At 37.3% G+C, this 26,180-nt stretch overlaps 1 protein-coding gene across 25 annotated transcripts in view; it reads left to right on the forward strand.

Annotated features, from left to right (window-relative positions):
- Positions 1 to 26,180, forward strand: part of GPHN (gephyrin) — a 292,216-nt gene that overhangs the window by 187,925 nt on the left and 78,111 nt on the right. For 15 of the 25 annotated variants that reach the window (XM_061380383.1, XM_061380388.1, XM_061380387.1 and 12 more), the window contains 3 exons: positions 1,174 to 1,446; positions 2,700 to 2,807; positions 9,004 to 9,138. In XM_061380383.1, the coding sequence (XP_061236367.1) occupies positions 1,174 to 1,446; positions 2,700 to 2,807; positions 9,004 to 9,138 (516 nt within the window). The remainder of the gene's footprint in view (positions 1 to 1,173; positions 1,447 to 2,699; positions 2,808 to 9,003; positions 9,139 to 26,180) is intronic. The other 10 variants (XM_061380390.1, XM_061380399.1, XM_061380406.1 and 7 more) reach the window with 1 other exon arrangement.

Consider the following 26,180-nt stretch of genomic DNA (forward strand, 5'->3'; position numbering starts at 1 on the left):
GAAATAAATTTTAAAAAGTCTTCCTTACACTTGCAACAAAACTGAAAATGAAGTACAGCAAAAGGAGTAACGGCAGCTTTCTTTGTCAACTTGTATGTTCCCTAAGTGCACTGCCATGGCAAGTCGTTCTAGTGACCCTGCCATCATTTTCAAATAATGTAATGTTCCTATGCGGTCTGCTCAAATTATATGAAGAAAACCTTTTACAGAGGTGCCTGGGAGAAAATAGTCTAAAATGAAGAAGGTAGCTTCCAGCTAGATAAAAAGACAAACAACCAAAAAAAAACAGAATTCATTTTGAGGGTGATTAAGTGTTAGAATGGGTTGTCAGGAATGGTTGTGGAGTCTCTGTTCTTGGATTTTTTTTCACTACTTTACTGAGTAAAGCCCTAAGCAACCTGTCTGAATTTCATATTGATGCTGATCTGAGTAGGAGCCTGCAGTGTGTGATGTCCCGAGGTTCCCCTTTGATTTGATGAAACACTAGCATATTTTAGCAGCAAAGGTAACTGTCTATAAGTATGCCCATTACAGAAGAAGAGCAGTTACACAGTGTCTGCAGTTTTACTTTCTCCAGCCGTATAAAATAAACATTCTTCTAATTATTTTTAAGATCACAGAGCAAGGAGAGGTTTGAAAAATAGTTTATTTATGGGCAATTGTTTTTGAGTTATGTAAAATTATTATTAGTGTATTTTGTCATTCTTCCAGTATATAGGATAAGTCCATGAATAAAAAAGGATGTAATTACATGAAAGTATAATTATGGAAACCCCTATGAATTGTTCACTAATTGTGAAGGAACGTAATAGGAATGGTATGAAGCTAATACCCCTGCAGGGATAGAGTTAATGTTTTTATTCTGCATGTTTGTAGCATTCTGCCATCTTCCATCTACTGGTTTTTGTGTTACGTATTCATGAAAATTTAAGTCTTGTTTTCTGAAGGTTTTATCCAATATTAGCTTAATTACAGTAGCCCTGTTGTACTTTAAAAAGGCAAAAATATATAGTATAGTCCCCAGTTCTGGTTCTGAGTTTTATTTTGCCCTCTGTGAGCACATTTAGTGAGAAGATGCATCTAAATCCCAAATACATTCTAAGAGTAAATCTGAAAAATTCCTATTTACTTCTGCAGGTTAATTCTCATAGGCATTTCTCTTCTTGTGTGTAGGAATGCTTTCAGTTTATACTGCCAGCCCTACCTCACGCCATTGATCTTTTGCGGGATGCCATTGTAAAAGTAAAGGAGGTACATGATGAGCTTGAAGATCTACCTTCACCACCACCTCCTCTTTCTCCTCCTCCAACCACCAGCCCTCACAAGCAGACAGAAGACAAAGGAGTACAATGTGAGGAAGAAGAGGAAGAGAAAAAGGATAGTGGAGTTGCCTCAACAGAGGACAGTTCTTCTTCACATATAACAGCAGCAGCCATTGCAGCTAAGGTGAGTCTGGCTTGTTTCCCTGAGAGGCCCTTTAGTTTCTATCTCAGGTACTTTCCACCAATCTGCATGTTAAGACTATACGTTGATGTCTGTGTGGTCAAACACATATAATTTAGATATGTCCTGTCGAAATACCAGTTCATAAAAATATATGAATCCTGTTTCAGTAGATGATTTCAAATTTCAGTGGGAGATATATCTTGATGATACCATGCATTTTTATTATACCATTTTGATGTGACAGACTATTTTTAGTGAGTTTTTTTTTAATTCAAAATACATGCCTGAACATGTTAAGTCCAATAAATGGCATTCTAAGGAATCACAACAGGATTTCTTAAACCATGATATCTATTTTGAAAACAAAATATTGGTTTCTAAAAACATTGATAAAACGTAGGACATATAGGTAGCAGATTAAGTAATAAGCTATCCAGACTACTCTATGCCGGTTTGCATGTTCACATGAGAGATGTGAAATTCTACCACAAAACTAAGTATCATCGCATTGTCTTGATAGCCTTGCTTTAACCAGCAATTCATAGATCAATATTACTCAAACCAAAATAATAGATTTGAGACTACAAAAGGAAAAAAATCAGATAACACTTTCAAATCATTTGAGTTGAAATTATAAAAATTTTCCAAAGAAATGCCATATTATTTGAAGTAATATATATGTACCTCAGTTTTGTCTTCAGTCTTCAAATGGAAAGACAGTGTATTCCTATGTATCTGGCAAGGTCTTTTCCTAAACTGCTTTATTCTATATTTACTCCACAAAGTGTGCTTTTAATTCCTATTATTAGAATTAAAAGTCTGATTGACTCAAAATTATATTAAATATTTTCTAAATCAGAGCAGCAACATTCTAACTCCAGAAATGTGAATTCAGGTCTGAGACATCTTGACAATTCTAAGACAGCTGCAGCTGGAGATCATCTCCTCATGTACAGAAAATCCTGATTACATATATCTTTACAGGGATGAATTAAGGTAATTATTACTTGCAAGTTTCAGGTTTTATTAATGCGAATTGAAAATATCTTAATTTCTTTTGATATAGGCAAAAGTAAATAATATGTGCCATTTTTAAAGGCAGAAAATACCTGAGACCTAAACTGGCTGTGTTCATATGAGCTTGCCATTTCAGTGTCACACTTGTTTTTACCTCATTCCTTTTCAGTCATTTGCTTGTATAGTTTCATGTTTTCCTGTCACTGTATTCATAGCTGTTATGTGTTGTGCATTAGAAGCATCCATCCTACACCAGTTCAGCTGTTATCATGGCAAAAGGTGAACAGCCCATCCCTGGTCTCATCAGTTATTGCCATCACGCAGCAGGCAGTGCAGAAGAACTGGTAAGAGACACTTCCAAAAGGCTTTTGCACTAACCGTAGCTAAAAATACACTGCCTGCCTCCGAGTCTACTGTGTGAACAGATAGTGTTTTCTTCTAACCAAGACACATCAGTGCTATCATTTAGAGAACATGCTACAGAAAATACTCTGTTTGATACAGGGCTAAACAAGGTAAAGTTTATGCACATTGTCAGTTTGAATAATTTGGTTGCTGAGATAATTATTTCTATAAAGCCTTTTTCTGATTTGTCATTGGCTTTGTCATCAAATAGACTCAATAATTGAATATAATTAAAATAATCCCCTAAAAATTACTGCTTTAGGGCTATGAAATTTTGGTAACTTTTTCCCCTTCTTTTGCTTTGCTTTGCTTTGCTTTGCTCTCAGTATTTTGTTTGTCAACATAATACAGCATTTACACTGGGTATTCATAGTTTGTTTTCATCACTTGCAGTTTCTTCCTTACTTTTGTGGTCTGTTTAGAATTTCTCAAAAACAGAAGAAAAGAATTAAGGAGTCAGGATTCAGTGGATTTATAGTAAATTACTGGAATTTAGGAATAGTAGGCAATCATTGGTTAGAAAGGACTTAGTTTATTGCAACCCAGAGGTTATAACTTGGGCTCTAACAAAATATAATATTGGTTATATTTCTGCCAAAGGCTTAGTCTAAGCTAGAATCAAGTTAGAATAATGATTACAGGATCATCAGGAATGCAACATAATTTAGTGTATTCATAACTGAATATATTATAACTGTAGATTAGATTAGATTTCATTATAACTGTAGATTAGAGAAAACTAAAGAAGGCAGTTGGCCTAGGGAGAGTTGTCTGACTTGTTCATCCCATCTCAGCCAGCAAATGGGGTGTAAGTTCTTGTGAAAATGTCGCTACATTTGATGACCAGAGGCTGCTCTTTCTTGTTCCCGTAGGCAGATAGTAATTTAAACCATCACTCAAATAGTGTCACACCTCTGTATTTAAAACATGATGACCATGTCTCTTGAAGAGTGACTTAAGAAATATGAAGGCATTAAAGTTCACATATGTGATGACAAAGTTGTATATGTATACATACGCACACATCTATTCCAGTAGTTTTATTTTTTTGCATTGAGGTTACTAAACTACAATTTGCACCATATTCTTCAGTATGAGTAAAACAGTGAATTCAGCCTTTCTGATGTACGCTGTTAAGCTGTCATCCAGGCTTCTCTGTCCTTTTGCAATTACTCTTAAGCTATTGTTTTATGCATTCTATAATCTAATTCATATCTTCAAACCCTGAGCTGGAAGTGGCTAGTTTTTCGGAAAGTTGTTGGGTTTTTTAAGCTGTCATTTCTGTATGATTTTAAGACACTTTTGCTCTTGTATAACAATCATAGTAATTACCATCTAAAGCTTGTTTTCTTAGTACCTCAACAGCACTGTCAATCTTTGTTCCAGTCCTGAGCAAAAGAGACTAAATCTCATATCTTTTCCTTTTCCCACTCCTTGCCAACACTTAGTTCTCTATTTTGAAAATACAAATATTTAAACCGATATAAAAGTACTTCTGGAAAGGTAGTATCAGATCAAAACTGTAGAAGCAATGACGTGTGCTGGGTATCTTTCTCTGTCACTTCATTTGTTTCCCATTAATTTCTTTCTCTGTCACTGTGTTACAACAGGTTTTCCACTCCACCTAGTGCAAACAGAAGCTGTTTTCACTAACCTTAGAGTTTTGGTTTACTCGAGTTAGAGTTTTGAGACCTCTACCCTCTATTAATTTGTGTGAAACTGGAAAATTAGCTGAAAAATTTTAGGGGGAGATACCATGAATAGTCAGGATTTGACTTTGTGAAAGTTTATTATAGAATCAAATACGATAATATTCATACCCTTGTTTATTGAAGATTTCAAAGCTCCGGGAAATTCAGAAATTTCTCATGGGTTTATCAAGGTCTTTACTGGGATTAACAAAAAGTATCCTTGATTAGAGACTTAAATTGCTTAAATTGAATTTTAAAGGAAAATCTTACTAAATGTAGGTGAGAAAAATGAGACATTCCCCATATCATAGGCGCAGGAATGCAGATCATTCTCTTGTCCCTTTCACCTAATGAACAGTAGATATTCATTATATTTTTTGTATATTTATGTTCATGCAGTATATTTGTTAGCACCTTCTCTGAAATCAGCAAGTTATAGGTTTAATGAGAATATTAATACTGGATTTATAATACAAGACACTGTCATAGAAATTTAACTCGTGGGAGCAAAATTTGTAACTGTGAACTAAATTCTCTTAGTGAGATTTTGTGTCTGTGGAAGCTAGCAAGGTGAAACTTAGAGTTCTAGATTGGTTTATATATGGATTGGTTTATGGCAATTGTTTTTTCTGTAAAGGCAGAGATTAGGGAATAATTCCCCTTAAAATTAAATGTCTGTAATAGTTTTTTCCCTTTGTCTTCAGCTTCCTTTTCTGATTAGTATCCTGGCTGAAATTTTACTTAGATTTTAATTTTCTCAAGGCAAAAATCAGTACTTCACATGCAATTCAATGGAGACTGGAATTGGCCTAGTCACTTTGTTGAGAGAGTTTTTTGCTCTGGGAAAGGTAATACCAGATAAAATTTTAGAAGCAGTGATTGATAGGTATGGTGGGTAGAAAAAAATGCACCAGTTACTTGCCTGAAGGGAATGAGACAAATGTTACTCTAGAATAAGCAGAGTAAACCCAGTGAACCAATACACAATCATATCAAGATGCATGCAGCTTTTTGTCAGAGGAGGGTAAGGAAAAGGTGTCTTATTTGAAGACTTAAAACTATTCTTCTTTTATTGTGTCTTTTTTTATTTTATGCCTTTAGCAAAATGTAATTTTTTGCTGCATTGTCCTTAGTCACAGAGATTAAAAGCAAGCATTCAAATTTATAGATAGCATTGGAGCTCTGCCAATATAGAACTTCTGGATTTTGGTCTTTTTTCTTGTGTTTAAATATTTAAGATGGGATTTCAAGAGAAAAAGAGAGCAGAAGGGAAATGGTGTTTCTGACTACAAACTGTTTGTGTGATAAGAATATCATTGTTCTTGTTTACTTCTATTTACTCCTGTTCAAAATACACCTCTAAGATGCCATTTGCAAATCAAGACTACTCCAAATAGAGGCCAGTTATGCACTGTTTCTGGATAGGATGATATCCTCAGCATAGTAGTCCATAGTGAAGAGAAACTTCTTCTGACCTCATAATTTATAATGGAAACTGAAGCAGAAGATACTTAGCCTTGAAAAATCCTATGAGAAAAGTTGGGATTTTTTCAAATGCTGACAGAAATTGACTGGTAAAGAATACTTCCAGTCTAGAAATACAGCAGTAGAGCAGAACACTGAGAGCAAGATCTTTTCCCACACAACTTATAAATTGGTTATAAACATGAAAAACTCTAAAGTGTGGAAGACAGTTTGCAGTAAAATAAGATCCTCTAGGTATAACCCAGTATCTCTAAGTCAAGGTTGCTAAGTTAGACATACTCATTATTTCTAGATAGGAATCAAGGAAGTTGAGGGGAAAAAAATTGCATAAAAGAGCAGTATTTAATGACTTGAGACTTAAGATTGGTCATTTTAAATCCACATGATAAGCAGCAAAGCTGTCCAATATCTTATCACTGGTCCTAAGGATGCAACAGATTTTAAAATCTGTGATTCAAGTTTCTTCCTGGAAGGAGGGTAGTTTTCAGTGGCTTCTATTTATGCTAAAGCCGCACTAGACAGGAATGTTCAAAATGCCTCGATGCACACTGGGTCCTGCATCTCCATTGTAAAAATAAAAAAATAAAATCCTGGCCAGAAATGTCCAATGTTAGTGGTTTGACTTGTCACTGGATCTTCATCTCTTGCTTCTTTTTATTGTCTGCTACAGCCATTTCCCCCAAATATGGGGTTCTTTTGGTGGTTCTCTTGGAACTTGAACATTCTTACGTGAGCTAAAAAACTGAATGAGGAGAAAGATCTTAAAGTATGCTTTAAGATATGATATATATGATATATGTATATAAGATATATATATCTTTCTTATAAGCCCAAGTACTGAAAGGCCCCAGTAAGGTCTTGGAGTCTTCTCTTCTCTGGGCTGAATGACCCCAGCTTTCAGCCTTTCCTCATAGGAGAGCTGTTCCATCCCTCTGATCATTTTTGTGACCCTCCTCTGGACCTGCTCCAACAAGTCAAAATCTTTCCTGTACTGAGCACTCTAGAGCTGGATGCTGTAGTCCAGGTGGGAACCCACCAGAGCAGAATAGAGTGGATAATCACCTCCCTCAAATGCTGGCCACACTCCTTTGCATGCAACCCAGGGGATGGTTGGCTTTCTGGGCTACAGGCACACACTGCCAACTTAAGTCCAATCTTTCATCCACCAGTACCCCCAAGTCCTGTCAGGGCTGCTCTCAGTCCCTTCATCCCCCAGGGTGTATTGCTGCCAGAGGTTGCCCTGACCCAGGTGCAGGGTCTTGCACTTGGCCTTGTTGAATCTCATGAGGTTCATATGGTCCCGCGTCTCAACCGTGTCCAGGTCCCTCTGGATGGAATCCCATCCTTCAGGCATGTCAGCTGCACCACTCAGCTTGATGTCATCTGCAAACTTGTTGAGGGTGCCCTTGGTCCCACTGTCTGTGTCATTGATGAAGATATTGAACACTATTGGTCACAGTATGGACCTCTGAGGGACACCATTTGTCACCAGTCTCCATATGGACATTGAGCTGTTGACCACTACCATCTGGATGCAGGCATACAATCAGTTCCTCATCCACTGCATATCAAATCCTTATCTCTCTAATTGAGAGAGAAGGAGGTTGTGGGGGATCATATCAAAGGCCTTGCAGGAGTCCAGATAGACAACATCTTTAGCTCTTCCCTTGTTCACTGATGTGGTGAGCCTGTCATAGAAGGACACTAGATTGGTCAGGCAAGACTTGCCCTTGGTGAAGCCATTCTGGCTGGCTGAAATCACTTGCCTGTCCTTTGTGTACCTTAGCATCACTTCTAGGAGAATCTGTTCTGTGAACTTCCCAGGCATAGAGGTAGGCTGAAAGGTCACTAGTTCCCAGGGTCCTCCTTTCTACCCTTTTTAAAGATGTGTGCAATATTTGCCCTTTTCCAGTCACCAGGGACCTCACCTGACTGTCATGACTTCTTCATATATCGAGCGTGGCTTGGCAGCTGTATCGGCCAATTCCCTCAGGAATCTGGGATGCATCTTTTCAGATCACATAGACGTATGCATCTAGAGATTCCTTAGGTGGTCACAAACCTGACATTCTCTTACAGAGGGAGGGACTTTGCTCCCCCAGTCCCTGTCTTGCAGTCCATCCACTCAAGAGGTGGGGGAAGAGAGACTGCCAGTGAAGACTGAGGCAAAATGTTTTTGAGTGCCTCAGCCTTCTCATCTGTTGTTACCAGTTTGCCAGTTGTGTTCATCATGGGTGTAAACTTTCCTAGCTGGTCTTCCAATACATTATGTGAAGGAAAAACAAACAAACAAAAAAGGATCAAATACTTATTTTCCTCTTTGGAATGCATTTTAAACCAAGTGTGGCTTTGGATGGTGACTTCTAGTGCTTTTGCTGTACTCCCTCCAGAGAGGCCTGCAGCTTTTGCAGCACAAACCTTACATCAGGAATTTTTGTAGCCGAAATAAAGTCTTCAGTACATAAAGTGGAGAGTATTTATTCACTGCATGACATTTCTTACAAGAGATTTTCTCACTGCATGACATTTCTTCAGAGGGATTCAGTCATTGCTAATAAGTGGTTTTCTGTTCAGAATCTTGTCCCCTAGTTAGAGAATGGAAAGTCTGCCTCCCTTCATGGCACAGTAGAGATCATTGTTGGTCATTGTTGGGTTTGAAACAGAGGCTTAAGAAGAAAAACATTACTTTCGTACTATTTCTGTAGTAGTATGTCTGATTCATAGGTTTATCAGGAGAAATATATGTTCTATGCTACTTCAGTTAGAATATGATCTTGTATATTTGCTTGGTGTCTCTAACTGAAATTAGGAGAACGTGCCATTAACCACTCCTTGCACTGAGTATGAGAAGGTATGCAGACTAAGAGTGGGGTATTCTTGTGGTTTTTATGTGAGGTTTTAGGTAAGTTTTGAATACAGTATAATTGTTACTATTAATTCCATCTCTCTTCTTTTGAAGATTCCAGATTCCATCATCTCTCGTGGTGTTCAGGTGCTCCCACGTGATACAGCCTCCCTCAGTACTACTCCTTCAGAATCTCCTCGTGCCCAGGCCACCTCTCGTCTCTCCACTGCATCCTGCCCAACACCAAAAGTAAGTACATTGATGCCTTTGCAAGGTCTGTGCTCAGGTACATAATCTATCAGATTAATATATTGCTTCTGATGAATAAGTTTGGTTTGCATGCAAGGGTTTTATTATTCTAAGTAACAGAGAAATGCAAGACAGTATAGTTCATTCCGTGTATACTGTTGCACAATTTAATGTGTGGGTCCACCAACACGTTATGGTTACTGAAGTTTCGTGTTATCTCATGCAATATCAATCATGAATATGAAATTGTTAACACCCTGAATGTCTTTAATATCCCCAGGAACATAGATAATCCTGCCACCAAGTAGCAACATTAAACAAGTAGTATTTTGTCAACAAAATGTGTATGCAAATTTCTAGCCTGGGCTGGGGCAGTTCTGTGCCTCGCTTTATTATTTGGTTTAAGACACTTTCAAGCCAACTGGTTTTGCACAAATCTAGATACTTGCTGCCTGACATTTGGAAACAAAAAACAGCCTAAATTGAATAGAAAGTTTTAATGCCAACCTTATGGGATTATTATTCAGTTCTTACTGATTACGCTATACTATTTAATCATTGAGGTGAACTCTATTATATTCTTTTTCTATAAACTTTAATTAGGATACATCAAAAACTAAGTTAATTCACCAGTGGCAAGGCCCAAGATGTTTACTTTCAGAAGGATTCCTTTCAGCAGAAGAAAACTCTGTCTGAATTCACTTTGTGTGTTCATGTCGCAAAGATCTTTCTGTGGCACCACATGCTGACATACTAATAGACCCATAGCAGATGGCAAACAATAACATTCTTCCTTATCTAATTCGTGATGCTTGAAGATTATTCTGCTTGCTAAGGTGATTGCCAGCATCTGCTAGGTCTTCTTTCCTGCTGTCTCCTTCTTTTCTGTCAGCAAACAAGATTTATTTGCAATCACACGTAGAAATGTTTTGGTTTAGCCTGTGGAATTGTTTTATGCAGTACTCACCTTCACTGTAACAGAATAATTATTCTGATGGACAGCATACTTAAACTTCATTATACAGTCTACTTTTCTTAAGAAGATACTCAGTGAATTCGATCTGCAGGTGGCTTCTTCATTTTTTTGCAAAGAATTTGTCACTTGTCTGATGGCTTAAAAATAAAACTCAGAGCTTACTACAGTAGAACACTCAGGGTAGAAGAGCTATATGAAACAGAGAAACTGCACTGAGTTTTATGCCTATTGACAAAGCAAGTGTCCAAAGAAAACCAAAAGAGACCAGTAACAAGCATAAAAAAGAGACAGCTTTGCTAATGCTTCTAGATGTATCCTGTATACTTTCAGGAAGTTTGTCACAGTGGGAAGGAGTAAAGCTTATCTGCTGTGAAGCAGAATGCACTCCTCTGGACTATCTTCCAAGATTCAGAAATTACAGAAGGAAACTACAAGAACTTTGAAACACATTAAAAATCTGAAAGTCTTCTTTGGGAAATTAGTTGAGATGAGCTGTTATCATAATTGGATCATGCTTTGGTATTTCATGTTATGCCCTATTTTCCATATGTTACTGTAAAAACAGGTTTTGTTCAAAATGTGTGAGGTCACACCACTTTTGTAAGAGGAAGTGCCATGCAACATCTGGCTAGTCTAGCATTTCTGTGCTGTCTTTCAAGAGGGTGGTACAAGCTGATGGGAGGAAAGATCTGCGAAAGCCCAACTGAAAAATAAACATGAAGTGTGATCTCATCTCATGGGTTTTGCACAAAAGTATAAGCTTCTTTGCCACTTAGAGAGCTCTTAGTTAATTTTACTTACTACTTGAAAAAATCCAAACTACTTATCATATTTTTCTTCAGTCCTTTTCAGTATCCACAAGTTCTCAAACATCATACAGATTTGTCAAGAAATATGGTCCATTCATATTCTTTAAGATTGTCAGTATGTCTGAATGTCTTTACTTACTGTGTTTTCCCTTCTGGACCCTGGCTTTCTAATAATGTGATACGATTTAAATTTACACCAGATCTCTTGATCCACACAGTAGTGAGATTAAAGACAAATTGTATTGTGCTATCCTGTTGATATTCCAAAGTGGTATTTTTTTTCCTTCTTTAGTCTGCAAGTGTGCATCTTTTCAATATTATTTGCTGGTTGAGGAACCCATTTCAGGACTCCAAAACACCTGACATGAAACAAAGGAGAGGAATTTTCAGGGGAAAAAAATAAAAAACCCAAAACCAAACAACAGTTCAGTTTTCTTTGATTATACACACTGTAGTGATGGTCTAGCTGTAGAGCCAGTGGCACTATATTTCTTTGTCAATTATATATTCCAGTTTATTTTTTGTACCGTTTTCTTGTCTTTTTTGTCCTAAATGTGCATAAACCCTTACATCTCTCTCACTGAATTTGCTGAATAGCAGAAAGTTGAGTGTGTCTCAGAAAAAGAAAAATCAAGCTTCTGCAATGCCAGGAGTACCTCTATTGAATCAATGTAAGTAGCAGGTTACTAATGCAGGTGGTATTGGAGAGAAGTTATGGAAGAGCGTATTACTAATACTCCTGATTGATCTGTTAGGACAAGTCTTTACCTTTTTATATTTTGGAAAACCTACTGTTGCATATATATATATATATACACAGAGATCATGTAAGCAAAACATTTAATTTTAATTTGCTTTGCTTGTATCTTCCATGTTTTTCTGGAAATCTGTTTCTAACAAAACAGTAATGATGAATATTGAGTTTGAACCTCTGTATTTCAATCAGTCCTCAAAAGTTTAATTTTCTGATAAAAGAAGTAATTATATTTTCACTGTAGCCTCTTGGGAGGTCAACTCAAGAAAAATTTCCATTGGGACTACTCTGTCATTAGGTACATCCCAAAACTAAGCAAACTTACTTTTATTAGCTTTCAATAAATCTATGTAGAACACCTTCCTGATTCTCTAAATTGTGTTTCAGTTTCAAGCAAAATCCACTGTGGCTCAAAGGTCATTTAAACCATATTTATAGTAGATGGATTCACATATGGAGGCAGTCTAAGTTTTACTTAGGGGAAAACAGCACTAACAGTCTTCCCTTTTTCAGTAATTCAACCATGAAGTTGATAGTGATTGTGATAGATATTTTTATCTTCTACAATATAGTTTTGCTCTTTTGAAAGTTCTACTGCTTTCTCAACAAGGTTAGATGAATTTGTGAATACTCACATGACAAAAATTTAGAATGACACAGTGTGGCTTGCAAGTTTTTCTTGTAATTTGCAGTAGCTGCTCAGATTCTAAGATCTTACTATATTTTTGTGGTCAGCATTTTCATTAAGTTAAATGCAATGTTCTTTTCAGATACAAAAGTAACATAATACCTAATACAAAATACCTTTTAGAAATATGGAGACATTTTTTAATGGTTGCATTAATGTTGACTCTTAGGACTTTTTTTAAACTTACAGTATAAAAATTCAGAACTATGACTTCAGGTAACTTAAAATAATATATCCAGAGCAAATGACTGAGTCATTCCTTCAAAATTCTAATTTTGTTCAACTCTTAGCGAGATGATATTAGTATAAAAGAAAATTACAGTTTTCAAATTGAAGTCTTCACTTCTCCCATACGTAAATGACATAATCAATATTTAATCTTTGGCAATGTTGTGTGTCAGAGTCAAATGACGCAGAGATAGAAGACCAAAGGCAGGTTTTAAATTATCACCAGGAATACCTTTCAGTGACAGGAGGTGTTCAGAGTATTTCACTTTGCAAGATCATTAGTCTCATTGATGTTCAGTTCTTCCACTTCAATGTACAGAGTTTCTTTCAATATTATCTTTAATCATGAGGGATCCTAATGAACTTGGTACTATACTTTTAAGATGAGAGTGTTTTTTTCTTTTTCCATCTTGCTGCTTCATTCCCAACAGTCCCTATATTCTGCTAAAAAAAAAGGCTCTCTCTGCTTGCTGGTTATCTGTCCTTTCCCTAACTATCTGTATTTCAGTTACACTGAATCAGACCAAACTGTCAATGGTGACAAGTTACAGCATTACCTGTTTGTAGTTGTGATAGATAGCTTTTATTTCCTACATAAGAAAGGTATATAGGCTCAATCTTACAGCTAAAATCTGAAAGCAAGGCTACTTTTCAGGAGTTCTTGGATTCTAGCAAAAGAGTCATCTACCTGCTGCTTCATCCACATCTGCTTTATAGCATAGTATATTCAGCTAGTTGATCACTTTCTGTAACTTTCTATAGCTGTCTCCTGTTAAGAACTGTTATCTTGAAAATTTGTAAGTTGATATTCACCTAATGACCTAATATTCCTAATGTCAAAAGTATGTTAAACATAATTTCTGTAAACATTTCAGTTGCAGAGAGATTTTGAAATGAAAAGGCTTAGGAAAATATATTCAACTTTTTTGAAAAAAGAGGCTGATGAGCATTATTTCTGTGGCAAAAAATATTTTGTCTCAATCATCTCTTATGTTTACTATCCATGAAAAATGATGCTCTGAACACCTTCTGTGATAAACTGTCGCTTTAATGTTGAATGTGCACATTGGTGCAAGTTTTTCACACAGTCAAATAAGCTACATATTAATACTAAACCTAATTATGATTTATGTCTTCAGTCTAGTGTTGTGATTTTTAGTATACAGCTACACTGTGAAGTAATACCATTAACAGATGAGCAGGTAGAGTTGGGAATATGCTTTTGTATCCATTATTGTTACAAATTTTTCAGTAGAAATATTCAGTATTTTTCAATAGAAGAAAGGTCAGGCTGCTTACCAGAAACTCTTCATTAATAGTAAGATGCTGCACAGGACGTGATATCGCAAGCTGTAGTTTTATCCATAGGGTAGGTATTTTGTGTACATTGAGTGTGTTAAATTTTGTATTTGTTATCTTGATTCCTAGTATTTCTTCTAAAGTGGGCATCAAGGTGAAAACAATATGGCAAGTATATGAACGTATTTTAAAGTCTGTATGCATACACTCAATTCCCAAGTAAAGGTTTGTTATTTATGAAGTTTATATATGCTGTTGTTTCTTCTACCTAGGAACTTGCTTGAGTGCTCTGGAATTAGCATGTGCTTTGGCACAGCTGTATAGCTGTGATATGGTTGAGAAGCATGGAAAAGTATAAAGGATGTTCTAAATTGTTAGGATGGTCTAGCTAGGTGCAATCACAACCTGAGCACTGCAAGGGTTCCTTACAGTAAAACAGGAAGTTTTTTATAGATAGAAGCTTAATTAGATATGTTAAAGTGCTAAAAATTCCAGTATTGTGAATATTTCTGGGATTTATTTCCTCTTAAGTTTTTTTTCAGTGCAAATGCCAGGATTACAAAAAATATATTTAGTGAAAAGCAATGGTGAGAGAATGTATATTGGAGTAGAAAGCAGCCAGTGTAGCCTTAAGATGAGGAATCCTGCTTACTAACACGTTAACCTTCTGAATCCTCCCATGTTCTCCTCAGTACAGTGCAGCAGTGGCTTTCAAATCAATTAATAATTAAGATACTAGAATATTTTCTATAGAATTATTGCCTTTTTCCTCATTGTTTAAAGTGTACTGTCCTGGCAAAACATGTGGATTATTGTGTTCCTACTACGTCTTATTTTTAGTTTACATTTTGGTTAAAAATCCCAATTGTTCTTAGCTGGACACAGTAGATGTCACAGCTTCAAAAGTGAGACATTGTACTAAGAAAGAAGCAACTTGATATACCTGGGATAGTAAAAAAAACCCACCCAATACTTCAAAACTAATAAACAGAAAGTCTACTAAAATCCTTTCTAAAATAGAAAATTCACTGCATAGGAAGGTTGAAAAATACAAGGGTATGGTTTTAGGGGGTTTTGTTAGTATCAAGATAGGCCTATCAACAAGTCTCTGGAGAGACAGAATAAAGACTTGAGTTACCAAGTTTAAGGTGAACATAGCATTTCAGTGGAGGTATGTATTGGACTTAGTTTTATTTATTGAATATCTGTTTTTAAAGTAGAACCGTATTCATTGGTAAATGGAGTCTGTGTTAAATACATAGCAGTGCTAAAATCCAGTTCCTTTTCTTATGCCCAAGAACTGTTAAGAGCAGGGCTGAAGAAGAATTTTAGAGTAATTGAGAGTTGACTACCAGTCCAGAGCATCCAGAACAATTCTTGGATTTGTAGAATGAGCTATTTTTCAGACCTGTTATATACTGAATCATGAAGAAGTTCTAATATGCAACATTTCTCTACATTTCTCTGTTTTAGTAACCAATTTGTATTTTGTTAAGCTATGGCATTCCATTCTTTTTGTGAGTCCAGTGAAACTTTCAAACATGTCAGAAATAAGTTTCTTAGTCTTTACCTGAAAATATAGATACTTTTAAATTGTAACTATTCTGCATGTGTATCCATCCAGAAGAGAATGATCTTTCAGTACAGACATCCTGGCTGACACATGGATTGCATGAGTTCTGATCTATGTATGCACATGCTGCATCAGCTTGCCATTTTTTTCCTCCTTGATTATTTTTTTTCCCAATTAGCTTTGAGAGCAAGAGTTTTGTCGTTACTGTGCTTTCTTCCAAAGTCAAGTGTTGGGTTTTTTTTAATTCTGATAACTTCGGTTTGTCATTTACTTCTAAGAAAAGGACAGGATGTGTATCTCCTTCACACATTAGTTTCATCACCCATACCTTTTCAGTTCCTGTTCAAGATAAATCTGTGTTTGAAGTCTGATGTATCACAAGATGAGAGATGTGGAGTTTGTTTGTTTGTTTGTTTGTTTGTTTGGGTTTTGAAAGACAGCAATATCTTTCATCCAGATTTTTCATCTAGAAATTTCTCTGAATACACCTCCACAGAAATAGTTACTATTTCAGTTTCCAGTATATCTAGTTCTGGTCTTGTCACCAATGCTTGATGAGTTTGTTGGTGCCTAGTACTTATGTCTAGTCTAATGAGGTCTTGCTGGAATTAGTCCCTTGGAGCAAAATTGACCTTCCATCTCCATTCATCATCTTTTCCTTGGGCATATTAGTTCTTATTACCTGTGCTAACTGATTTATTTTTGTTTCTTTATGAAATATGTTTTTAAGAGTAAAACTATGTATCTGTGTGCTGAATCTTCAAATAGCTACATGTTCTGTTTGTGGAACTTAGTTTTTCCACTGATCTTGTTTTTTGGCATCTCAGTCCCTCATAATCTGTAATTTCAGCTGTTCATACATTAACCTGATCTTAATCAATAGTTCAGGTGTGGGCAGGCTTGCTTCTGTTCTTCCACTGACTATTGATGCAATGTATAATACACATCACTTGCTGCTGTGTTTTTTTTTGTAGTTTTTTTTTTTTTTTGATAAAAGGAACAGAAGTTTCAAAAACATACTTGCAAGGACAGACAGTGATCCTTTTCTAATTGTTTCTTTCCTGTCACAGTAAATAATTTAGTGAGGGTGTAACAAGGATCAGTGTCAGATATTATAGGAGAGGTAGGTGATGTTATTTTAAAACAAAATGGATTTGAGTCACATTTTCATATCTTTTATATTCAAGAGCACAAAAGATACATGCATTCAGTAGAGTCCAGCATTCAGGCATCCATATATATGTGTACCCATGTGGTCTGGTAAGGATTGTTTGAATTGATGTGTAGAATGTGGGGCACAAGCTATCCTCCACAACTTTTCTAGATGTCTTCCTACACTGATATCCATGAAGTCAGTGTTGGACATGCCCTTTATGCTCTTTAGAGGTTGACATTTAAGGGGGTATTTGTCTCTCCATAAGGTTCCACCTCTTGAATATTTAGTATTCACTTGGTGTCCTGTGTTTTTCTTACCTAAACCTGCTTTTTACTGTTCCAACATCATCTCTCCGTGGCTCAACTTGTTGTCTTGGTCTGTACATTGTTTTAGGTTGCCTTGTTTTACTGATTGGGTATCTTCAATTAAGTGTTGCATGAAGTGCTGTGAACTAAATGAACTACTAATCTGTATGCCATCAGCATATTTACCTTGCATCCCTTCTGCTGTGCTGTCTGGTGCTTCCACATTCATACATTTCCATTTTGTCTCTAATACTTCTGATATATCTGTTATTCAATGAGTTTTCTTATGCAGAAGTCTGTATTAATTTACTACCAAAACAAGCTACTTGCAGGTTACATCCTGATATCATACCATGCTTCTACAGATTTGCAATATAGTAATAATATTCCATTTCATGTGCACATGCAACCCAAAGTGCTGTAAAAAGTGGTGGTACTATAGCAGCAGCAGTTATGCGTTCACAGGAGCCAAAAAATGGATTTAGACCAGGAAAGCTCTTTCAGGGCATGCATGTTCCTGTGGTTAATGAATGTATCATCTGCAGTAAAAGTTCACTGTTTTCATCTACCTGATGCAATATGTGAGGAAGAAGCAAGTATCTAAAGCACAGACATTGCTTTTCCCATGGATGATGTAAATATGGAATTGCCTTCAAGCTGTATGTTCTTTAGCAAGCGTACTGGTAGTCCCTAACATCCAATTTCACTTTTGAAAAGTTAAATGGCACCTCTTGGTTCTCTGAATCTCACCTCCTATTTTGGGCAATACCCAGCACAATTCAGTGTTGTGATATGTAATGCAAGCTGAGTGCAAACTAACCAAGTTGTCCTTGTGCAACTGTTGGCCCTTTAACTTAAATAAATCAATCTTTTCTTGGTCATGTATTCCCTCCTCAAATAGACTTATAAAGGAGATGCATAGAAACTTTCAGATTTCATTTTCATGAATTAACTAAGTCAAACTTTTTCATTTTTCATCCTTCAAAGTCTTCTTTTTCATCCTTTAAACAAAAAAAAATTATACCAAAACCAAAAAACCCAACCTCCTTCAAAAGTCTTTTTCTGCATTTGTTACAGATTTTGCGTTCTTTGGAGTGATCAGATCTGCTTATGTGAGATTTTACCGGTGCTTGTACAATGGATTTATAATCTGTCTTTTTTCCAACTGTTAAGTCCTTGCCCGTGTAGCGAAGATGCTTCTTAGTTCAGAATTTGTGTAAAATTTCTCTCTATTTCTTTTACAGCAGTCTTCAATCTTATTGAATACCTGCTGATGAGATTACTTTAATATTCTGTAATGATGGTGCCTCCCATATTTATCTGAGTACACTCCTAACTTTTGTGTAAAAATCGTTATTGAAAATACTGGATAAGGTCAGTTTCTACATCACTCATTTGCAAAGTATATTCATAACTTCTCTTCTGTCCATTCCCATTTCAGCAGTTACCTTCCAACTAGCAACTTCATTGCCCTCCCAACAATTCTATTTTTACTTCTATATAGTCTTGTCCTACATTTCATCCCTTTATAGGAGCAGTTGCTTCATCAAAACTGAAAGAGCTTTATGCTAATTCTCATTGATTACTATGCCTTTGTTCCCATACTGTGTATTATCATCCCAAATCAAAATTCAGGCAAGGTATTATTTTTCATTACTGATCTTACCACTGATATCTTTGCAATCACATATGATAACACTTCTACTTTTTATTATTATCTTTGTATATTTAAGGGATCTTTTACTCTTTGTTTTAAATGGCTTTCACTCTATTTTGTACTTAACAGTTTCTAGCTTAGACAAAATAGTATCTTTGAGCTTCATGTATTCCATGCTCTCACTCAAGACCTAATAGCAATCTTGGCATAGTTTTTTGTTCTTCTCCATTCAAAAAAAAACAAAGTCCAAGTAGATTATTTTGCTGTCTGTGTCAGTGTCTTCTGTTAGAATGGTACTTTTGCAAAAAGGTTCATGAAAGATGGTCATTTGTCTCCTTTGGTAGATAAAGCTGTTGCTGATACAGAAAGTATGTATCAGTCTTAATTGAATTGAGTACATGTTCACTTGGGATTTACTAATTTTTAGTATCCATACTAAAAAATTTTCTCATTTGAGAGCAAATCTATCTTTATGTATTCAAGCAATTAGGCTATTTCATTATAGTATAAAAATGTGAAGTTGTTCTTGGTCTGATGTGATAAAATAAAAAAACAACTATCCAAGAAGTTAGCAGTTAATCTAAAAAACAGATTGAGCCTGATTTCAAGGCTCCAGGCCATTTACTCTAGAGTATGTTTGTGTTGCTTCCTTGTTTTGCATGGATCTTACAAGATAACCTTCTACAGGACATGGGAGATGTAGAACTTACCTCAATTTTGAGTTTTTTTCATAATAACTTTTTATATCAAGGTCTTGTTTCTGGTATATTTTTTTCCCAAGCAGATAGGCTTTCTGTTTTACAAAACCTAGATCTCAAAATTGTGTTACCCTTGCATTAATAGGTCAGCAGAACAACATGTTAAATGTGAATACAGTCATTCATCTGTTTGTCTTTCCAAAACAGAAAAGTCAGGACATTGTCTTTTAGGACTTACGCTGAGCAATTGTTATCAGATTTTGAGTTTCATTCATTAAGTAGATTCTTACATCATATTGGTTATCTACTTTTTTGAACTGTAGCTATTTTTAGCAAGTATTACCCCATACAGTTTTGGGAAAAGGTACAAGAGGCTTTCTTCTCGGTATTCTTCTGCCAAGTTCCCATGCATTATTTCCTGGCTGGAAGACGAGAACATTGATACTACTTAGGATGTGGTCTAATGTTTTTACCTGTTGGTGTGTATAACCCTCATTCTGTGCTTCTCTATTCCTCAGGATGATTTAAAAAAAAAATAAAAACGTCTGTGTGTATGTGTCTATGCATAATCTTTTATCACAGCTAAGCCTATGTATTGTGCAGCCATGGCAGAGAAGTATGTGTGCACTGTCAGTGCTGCTTTACTTGCTCTTCTGTTGTGGTTCCACTCTGTCTATTCTGAGTGCAATAAATGACAGCTTAAAGTACCTCAAATGAGCAGTAGTCATTAAGCAATGAGCTGAGGTAAGCGCTATAGCAAATTTATCTAGAAAGGTTGGAATACATTAGTGTAATACCTAGCATACCAAGTCCATTCCATTAAATAGTCCTTCTAAATTCTAACAGTCACTAAGCATTGAACAAATAGTACTAGGAAATGAGAAAGCAAAGGTGATGGAAAAGGTAATCCATTTCAGAATCAAAAGAACAGTGTCACAATAAACAGCCATTCTAAATTTGATAATACAGTTCATGCTGTTAAATTCAACTTCATCTGCTTACACCTCTACCTACCTCCTTTCTCACAACGTATGTTTGAAGCCCTTAATGTTGTAATTCATGGAAGAGGTCAATGCTTATCCAACTCTGCAGTCTATATCTGCAAGGAGAACTTAGCATGTGCCAAGTGCATTGCCTGTGTTTGGGAATATTCTTATTTAGTTGTGCCACTTCTTGTTTAACAAAATATTAGTCATAGGTTGTTCCCCCTGTTTCAATATTCTGCCTGCAACACGAGCAGGGAGGAGGCACTGTAATGCTCCAGGGAATTGTCCTATTTTGAGCAGCAGCAATCTACTTAACTAGTTTTGCTTGTTCCTAAAAGAGATTGTGTAAGTATTTAATTTTTTTTACATTTCTGCCGTGTAAAAGTATTCAACGTTGCAGCACAAATCATTACAAAATTCTGATGACATGTTACAATGTGAGTTCAGAATTATGTGACCATGAAGATATTATGCCATTCACAGATGCCTCAAGATTAGATGTTACAGTATGTTCAAATGATTCATAGCAATGACAACAATCCAGATGAGTCCCCATATTTGTTACACTCAAATTTTTTCTTAAATGTCTGAAATTAATTGCCTCTATTTTTCTGACCAATTTAGTTTCACTTTAAAAGGCAAAATACATATTACACACAGTATCACAGTATGCTAGAGATTGGAAGGGACCTCAAAAGATCATCTAGTCCAATCCCCCTGCCGGAGCAGGAACACATATTGTCTCTTTAAAAGGAGCATTTCTGAATAGGGTAGAATTTGATTTCTTCAATTATGATTCAACAGTATATTTGGTTTTGAAAGGAAGTGGTTATCTATTTCTGATTACTTTCTCGGTAGCATTGCATATTCTTGGACAAGAATTTTTGTAGGCATTTATCGATATTTACATTTACTGAATGAAACCTGCATATATGTCAGTAAAGAGTTTTTTATTTAGACCAGCAACAGTGATGACTGCAGGAATGTACTGATGGGGAAAGTCTGCGACAAATTAGGGATCCTTAAGGTGAGAAATTCAAAGTGCTTACATTTGGAACATAATTCTCTCCAGTAACTGTGTTGGAAACTGGGCCTCCCACTTGAATGACCTACAGTAGATTTATGGAAATCGTCCCATAAGAAACAGTAACAAGTTTGGCGAAATATCAAATGAGCTGTTGGCAATATCTCTTTCAAATTTGCACCATTCATTACAGTTTATTTATTAAGACTACATTTTTTTCTTTTAAAAATAGTTTTTCAAAATGCAAGGAATGCCTTTGAGGAAAGAGTTCTGTGTGTTGGCATGGTGGTTCTTCACAGCTCTTTCTTTGCCTTATTAAGTTCGCAGGTGACCTCCTGGAACAATGGTTTCATTCAACAGCTGGGTCAGTGTGGACAAAGGTTGACCTTTGTCACTTCCCAGCTTATTCTTAGTATCTAGCTTCTTAAAGGTCATATTGTTTAAAGCTTCTGCAAAGTGAATTGAATGCTGGCTCTTTCTACCTTATCTTCATCTTCTGAGATTATCATCTCACTGTTTGTGAGTTTCCTATAGTTTTAATGGATACACCCTTTCCCAGTGTCCTTACCACCCCTTCCACTTCTTTTTCACAGTTGAACTCTGCAGGATGCATAGATGTGAGGAAATACATGTGACAAGAAGCTCTATACAGATTTTTCAAACACAGCCCTGCCTAGTCAAAAGGATGAAGTACAGAATATTACAGATGTTTGAGAACAAACCTCAAATGCACTTGTCCTCAAAAGAGGTTTACTCTTCTCTTTAAAGTCCCACTGGACCAGAAAGTTGGGGTTTTCCTTGTTACACTGAGTCCCAGTACAAACATCTCCCTTAATTTTGTTGCTAAAAGTGGCCAAAGGCAGCAAATGTCTTACTGGCTTGCTTTATAACCTACGTGTCCTACTGTCAGATCGCTTCTAAGTGCCTTCGTTGATGCAGCAGCTTTCACCATGACCACCAAGGTATATTTGAAAGGAGTTAGCTGAGCATCTAAAACTGTTTAAAGGACACTGCCCTCCATTGGGGTATGGACAGCCCTGTATACGCTGCAGCTTTTAAAACTTTAGTTCAGCTTAGGACAACAAATCAAGAGAGCAGCGCATTCAGAAGTGAATTGGCAGTTTGGGAAAGGTACCACCTAGGACTTCCCATGTTTTTATATTTTCCTTTAATATGAAATCCTTCACTGCTTGCCAAGACAGATTTTTGGTATACATGATGGGGTTTTGGTTTTTTAAAAGCTCTACCATGAGGAAATGAGGAAATTCTGCTTTTCTTTGTGGGGAAAGCCAGAGAATCAGTGGGGCTGCAGGCACAGCTGGGGAGCAAAATGTGCCAGCAGCCAGTGAAAAAATGTTCAAAGTGGGGCTTTGAGGGGATTGAAGGTATTGAATTGAGGAGAAATCTGATGTAAGCATTGAGTGGTAGACGTCCGGTATAGAGAAAAGCAGTATTTGTGTGATGAAGCTGTTGAGTGATGAAGTTGCAGGGCTTAGAGTGGCTTGGAGAAGAATAGGAAGTAGGTTGGAGACAGGCAAAAGCAGGGAAAAAATAAATGTCTATGGTGAGGAAAAACTGGAGAAAGGTAGTCTTGAATGGGTAGAAGGCTTTGGGGGACTTGACCAGTGTGACAGAACTTTTCAATTGTGTGACTGAAAACTCTGAGACAAGCTGGGTCTCGAATCCTATTGTACAGTTTGGTCTCTATATATTTGTGCATCCCTGTATTATAAAGTGAAGCGTAAAGTATTTGAACTTAATTAGTCTTCTTGGAGCAGTCTGGTCTCAGTAGCACACAGCTCTGTGCGGGCTAATTAAGCCTTCTGATTGCCAGCATTCTTTGCAATGGGTGGGAGCCCTTTGATTTCCATACCATTCCTGTCGGGCTGAGCATGCCTCTTGCCAAGAGCAGCCATTTGGTTTTGTTACTCAGCATTTATAATCTCTTCATGTCTTGGGCAACATAAAGCCTGTGTATTTTAATTGCATAGTGAAAGCGAGTACCCAACTCTTGTATGCCCAGAGCTCCAGTTTAAATGAGATTTAGGACATTAGGTCAGTAAGAATAGTGGCATAATATGTAATGTTTTTATTTATTGTAGCCTGTTTTGCTTTGGCAGTGCATTTTACCTGCCAGCTTTTACATTCAGTTTCTGACCATTAAATTTCCCTGAAGTTAATGGGTAAAAACTAAAAGAACTAGACTGCCATGTGTGGGTGTAAAATAACCAGTATATTACAAAATCTCGTGTATAAGGACATCTTACATTATCTTTGCCATTATGTGTGTTAACAGAGCAGTGATTTAATGATGATATGAATGTACTAATCTCCAAAACTGCAAGAAAATCGTTTTACTTTTTACCACTGATAGGTCCACCTGCACTGTGTTTATTCCCTCATCTGCACATGGAACAGTTTGAGTAGTAGTGCCCATGAAAAAAAAAAAAAATGGAAAAGGAAAAAAAGGCCTCTCCATGTGGAGGGTGTTGGAATATGTTGTGATTCATATTTAGTTCCTCTTCTGCAAGTTTTTGATGTTTCTGTCTTCTCAATGCATTCATCTTTAAGATCATTTTAATGTTGTTTTTATACATCCACTTACATTTTCACTAATTCATAGAACATTTCTTTAGGCTACATTAGACTGAAGAGAGGTTTCTCCCATTGCTGTTCTCCTGTATTTTGCTGTGGTCAGATTGGGTGGCCCTTTGGACTTGGCAGATTCAGAGTGTATTATGGAAGTAAGCTGAAGGAGGTGGACCAGAGTAGGACCATCATACACAGAGCTTTGCTCTAGGTTTCCGAAACTGATCATTCCTTTCTTGCCATGATGCCCTGCATTTTGAGATAAAATGATAATTGAAAGAAAGTAATAACAGGTAAAACTGGAAAAATAAGGGAGGAAGTCTTTTCTCGTAGCAGCTACAAACTTGTGAATGTCACTGTTTCACATCCAAAAACCCGCTTTAAAAGCAAAAACTTCAGAAATGTTTATTAACAATATAGGTAGTCACATTGACAATATCATGCAAGCAAGTTTCATGATTTAGGATTCAGTAGAGGATATTATCTGGCAAAGGCTCTGACCGCACCACCCAAATCTAGGAAGGCAGACGCAGGGACTGGGAGAATGAAGACCTTGGGCCCACTGTAGGAGAGGAACTGGTTCGAGACCATCTTAAAAATCTGAACATGCACAAGTCCATGGGTCCTGATGAAATCCAGCCATGGGTCCTGAAGGAGCTGGCAAATGGAGTTGCTAAGCCGCTGGCCATCATATTTGAAAAATCATGGCAGTCAGGTGAAGTTCCCGACGACTGGAAAAGGGGAAATATAACCCCCATTTTCAAGAAGGGGAAAATGGATGACCCAGGGAATTACAGACCAGTCAGTCTCACCTCCGTGCCTGGCAAAATCTTGGAGCAGATTCTCCTGGAAGGCATGCTAAGGCACATGAAAATCAACAAGGTGCTTGGTGACAGACAGCATGGCTTCACTAAGGGGAAATCCTGCCTGACCAATTTGGTGGCCTTCTATGATGGGGCTACAGAACTGATGGACAGGGGTAGAGCAGTTGATGTCATCTACCTGGATTTGTGTAAAGCGTTCAACACTGTCCCACATGACATCGTTGTCTAAATTGGAGAGACATCAATGGATGGACCACTCAGTGGATAAAGAACTGGCTGGATGGCCGCACACAAAGAGTTGTGGCCAATGGCTCATTGTCCAGTTGGAGACCAGTAACGAGTGGTGTCCCTCAGGGATCAGTGTTGGGACCTGTCTTGTTCAATGTCTTTGTCGCTGACATGGACAGTGGGATTGAGTGCGCCCTCAACATGTTTGCCGATGACACCAAGCTGTGTGGTTCGGTTGATACGCTGGAGGGAAGGAATGCCATCCAGAGGGACCTTGACACACTTGTGAGGAGGGCTAATGCCAACCTCATGAAGTTTAACCATGCCAAGTGCAAGGTCGGGGTAATCATCTGGGTCAGGGCAATCCCAGGCACAGCTACAGGCTGGGCAGAGAAGAGATTCAGAGCAGCCCTGAGGAGAAGGACTTGGGGGTGTTGGTTGATGAGAAAATGAACATGAGCCGGCTTCATTGTGTGCTTGCAGCCCAGAAAGCCAACAGTATCCTGGGCTGCATCAAAAGGAGTGTGACCAGCAGGTCGAAGGAGGTGATTCTGCCCCTTTATTCTCCTCTCATGAGACCTCACCTGGAGTATTGTGTGCAGTTCTTGTGTCCTCAACATAAAAAGGACATGGATCTGTTGGAACAAGTCCAGAGAAGGGCCACGAGGATGATCAGGGGACTGGAGCACCTCCTGTATGAAGACAGGCTGAGAAAGTTGGGGCTGTTCATCCTGGAGAAGAGAAGGCTGCGTGGAGACCTCATAGCAGCCTTCCAGTATCTGAAGGGGGCCTATAGGGATGCTGGGGATGGACTCTTCATTAGGGACTGTAGTAATAGGACAAGGGGTAATGGGTTAAAACTTAAACGGGAAGTTTAGGCTAGATATAAGGAGGAAATTCTTTGCTGTGAGGGTAGTGAGGCACTGGAATAGGTTGCCCAGGGAGGTTGGGAATGCTCCATCCCTGGCAGTGTTCAAGGCCAGGTTGGACGAGGCCTTGGGTGATATGGTTTACAGCGAGGTGTCCCTGCCCATGGCAGGGGGGTTGGAACTTAATGATGTTAAGATCCTTTCCAACCCTAACTATTCTATGATTCTAAACAGCATTTTACTGCACATACCTTGAGAGAACTAGGTTAGGGGCATAAGGGAACTTTTAGTTAGGTGTAATGACAAGAGGCCATGGTTCAAAACTAACAGGGACAATTTTGGTCTAAGAAAACAGAAAATGTTTGTCAGCATGGTTGTC

The sequence above is a fragment of the Neopsephotus bourkii genome, unplaced genomic scaffold, assembly GCF_033783945.1.
Source record: "Neopsephotus bourkii isolate Nb327-2 ecotype Australia unplaced genomic scaffold, CSIRO-AGI_Nbou_v1 NB_1792, whole genome shotgun sequence".
NCBI lineage: Eukaryota > Metazoa > Chordata > Aves > Psittaciformes > Psittacidae > Neopsephotus > Neopsephotus bourkii.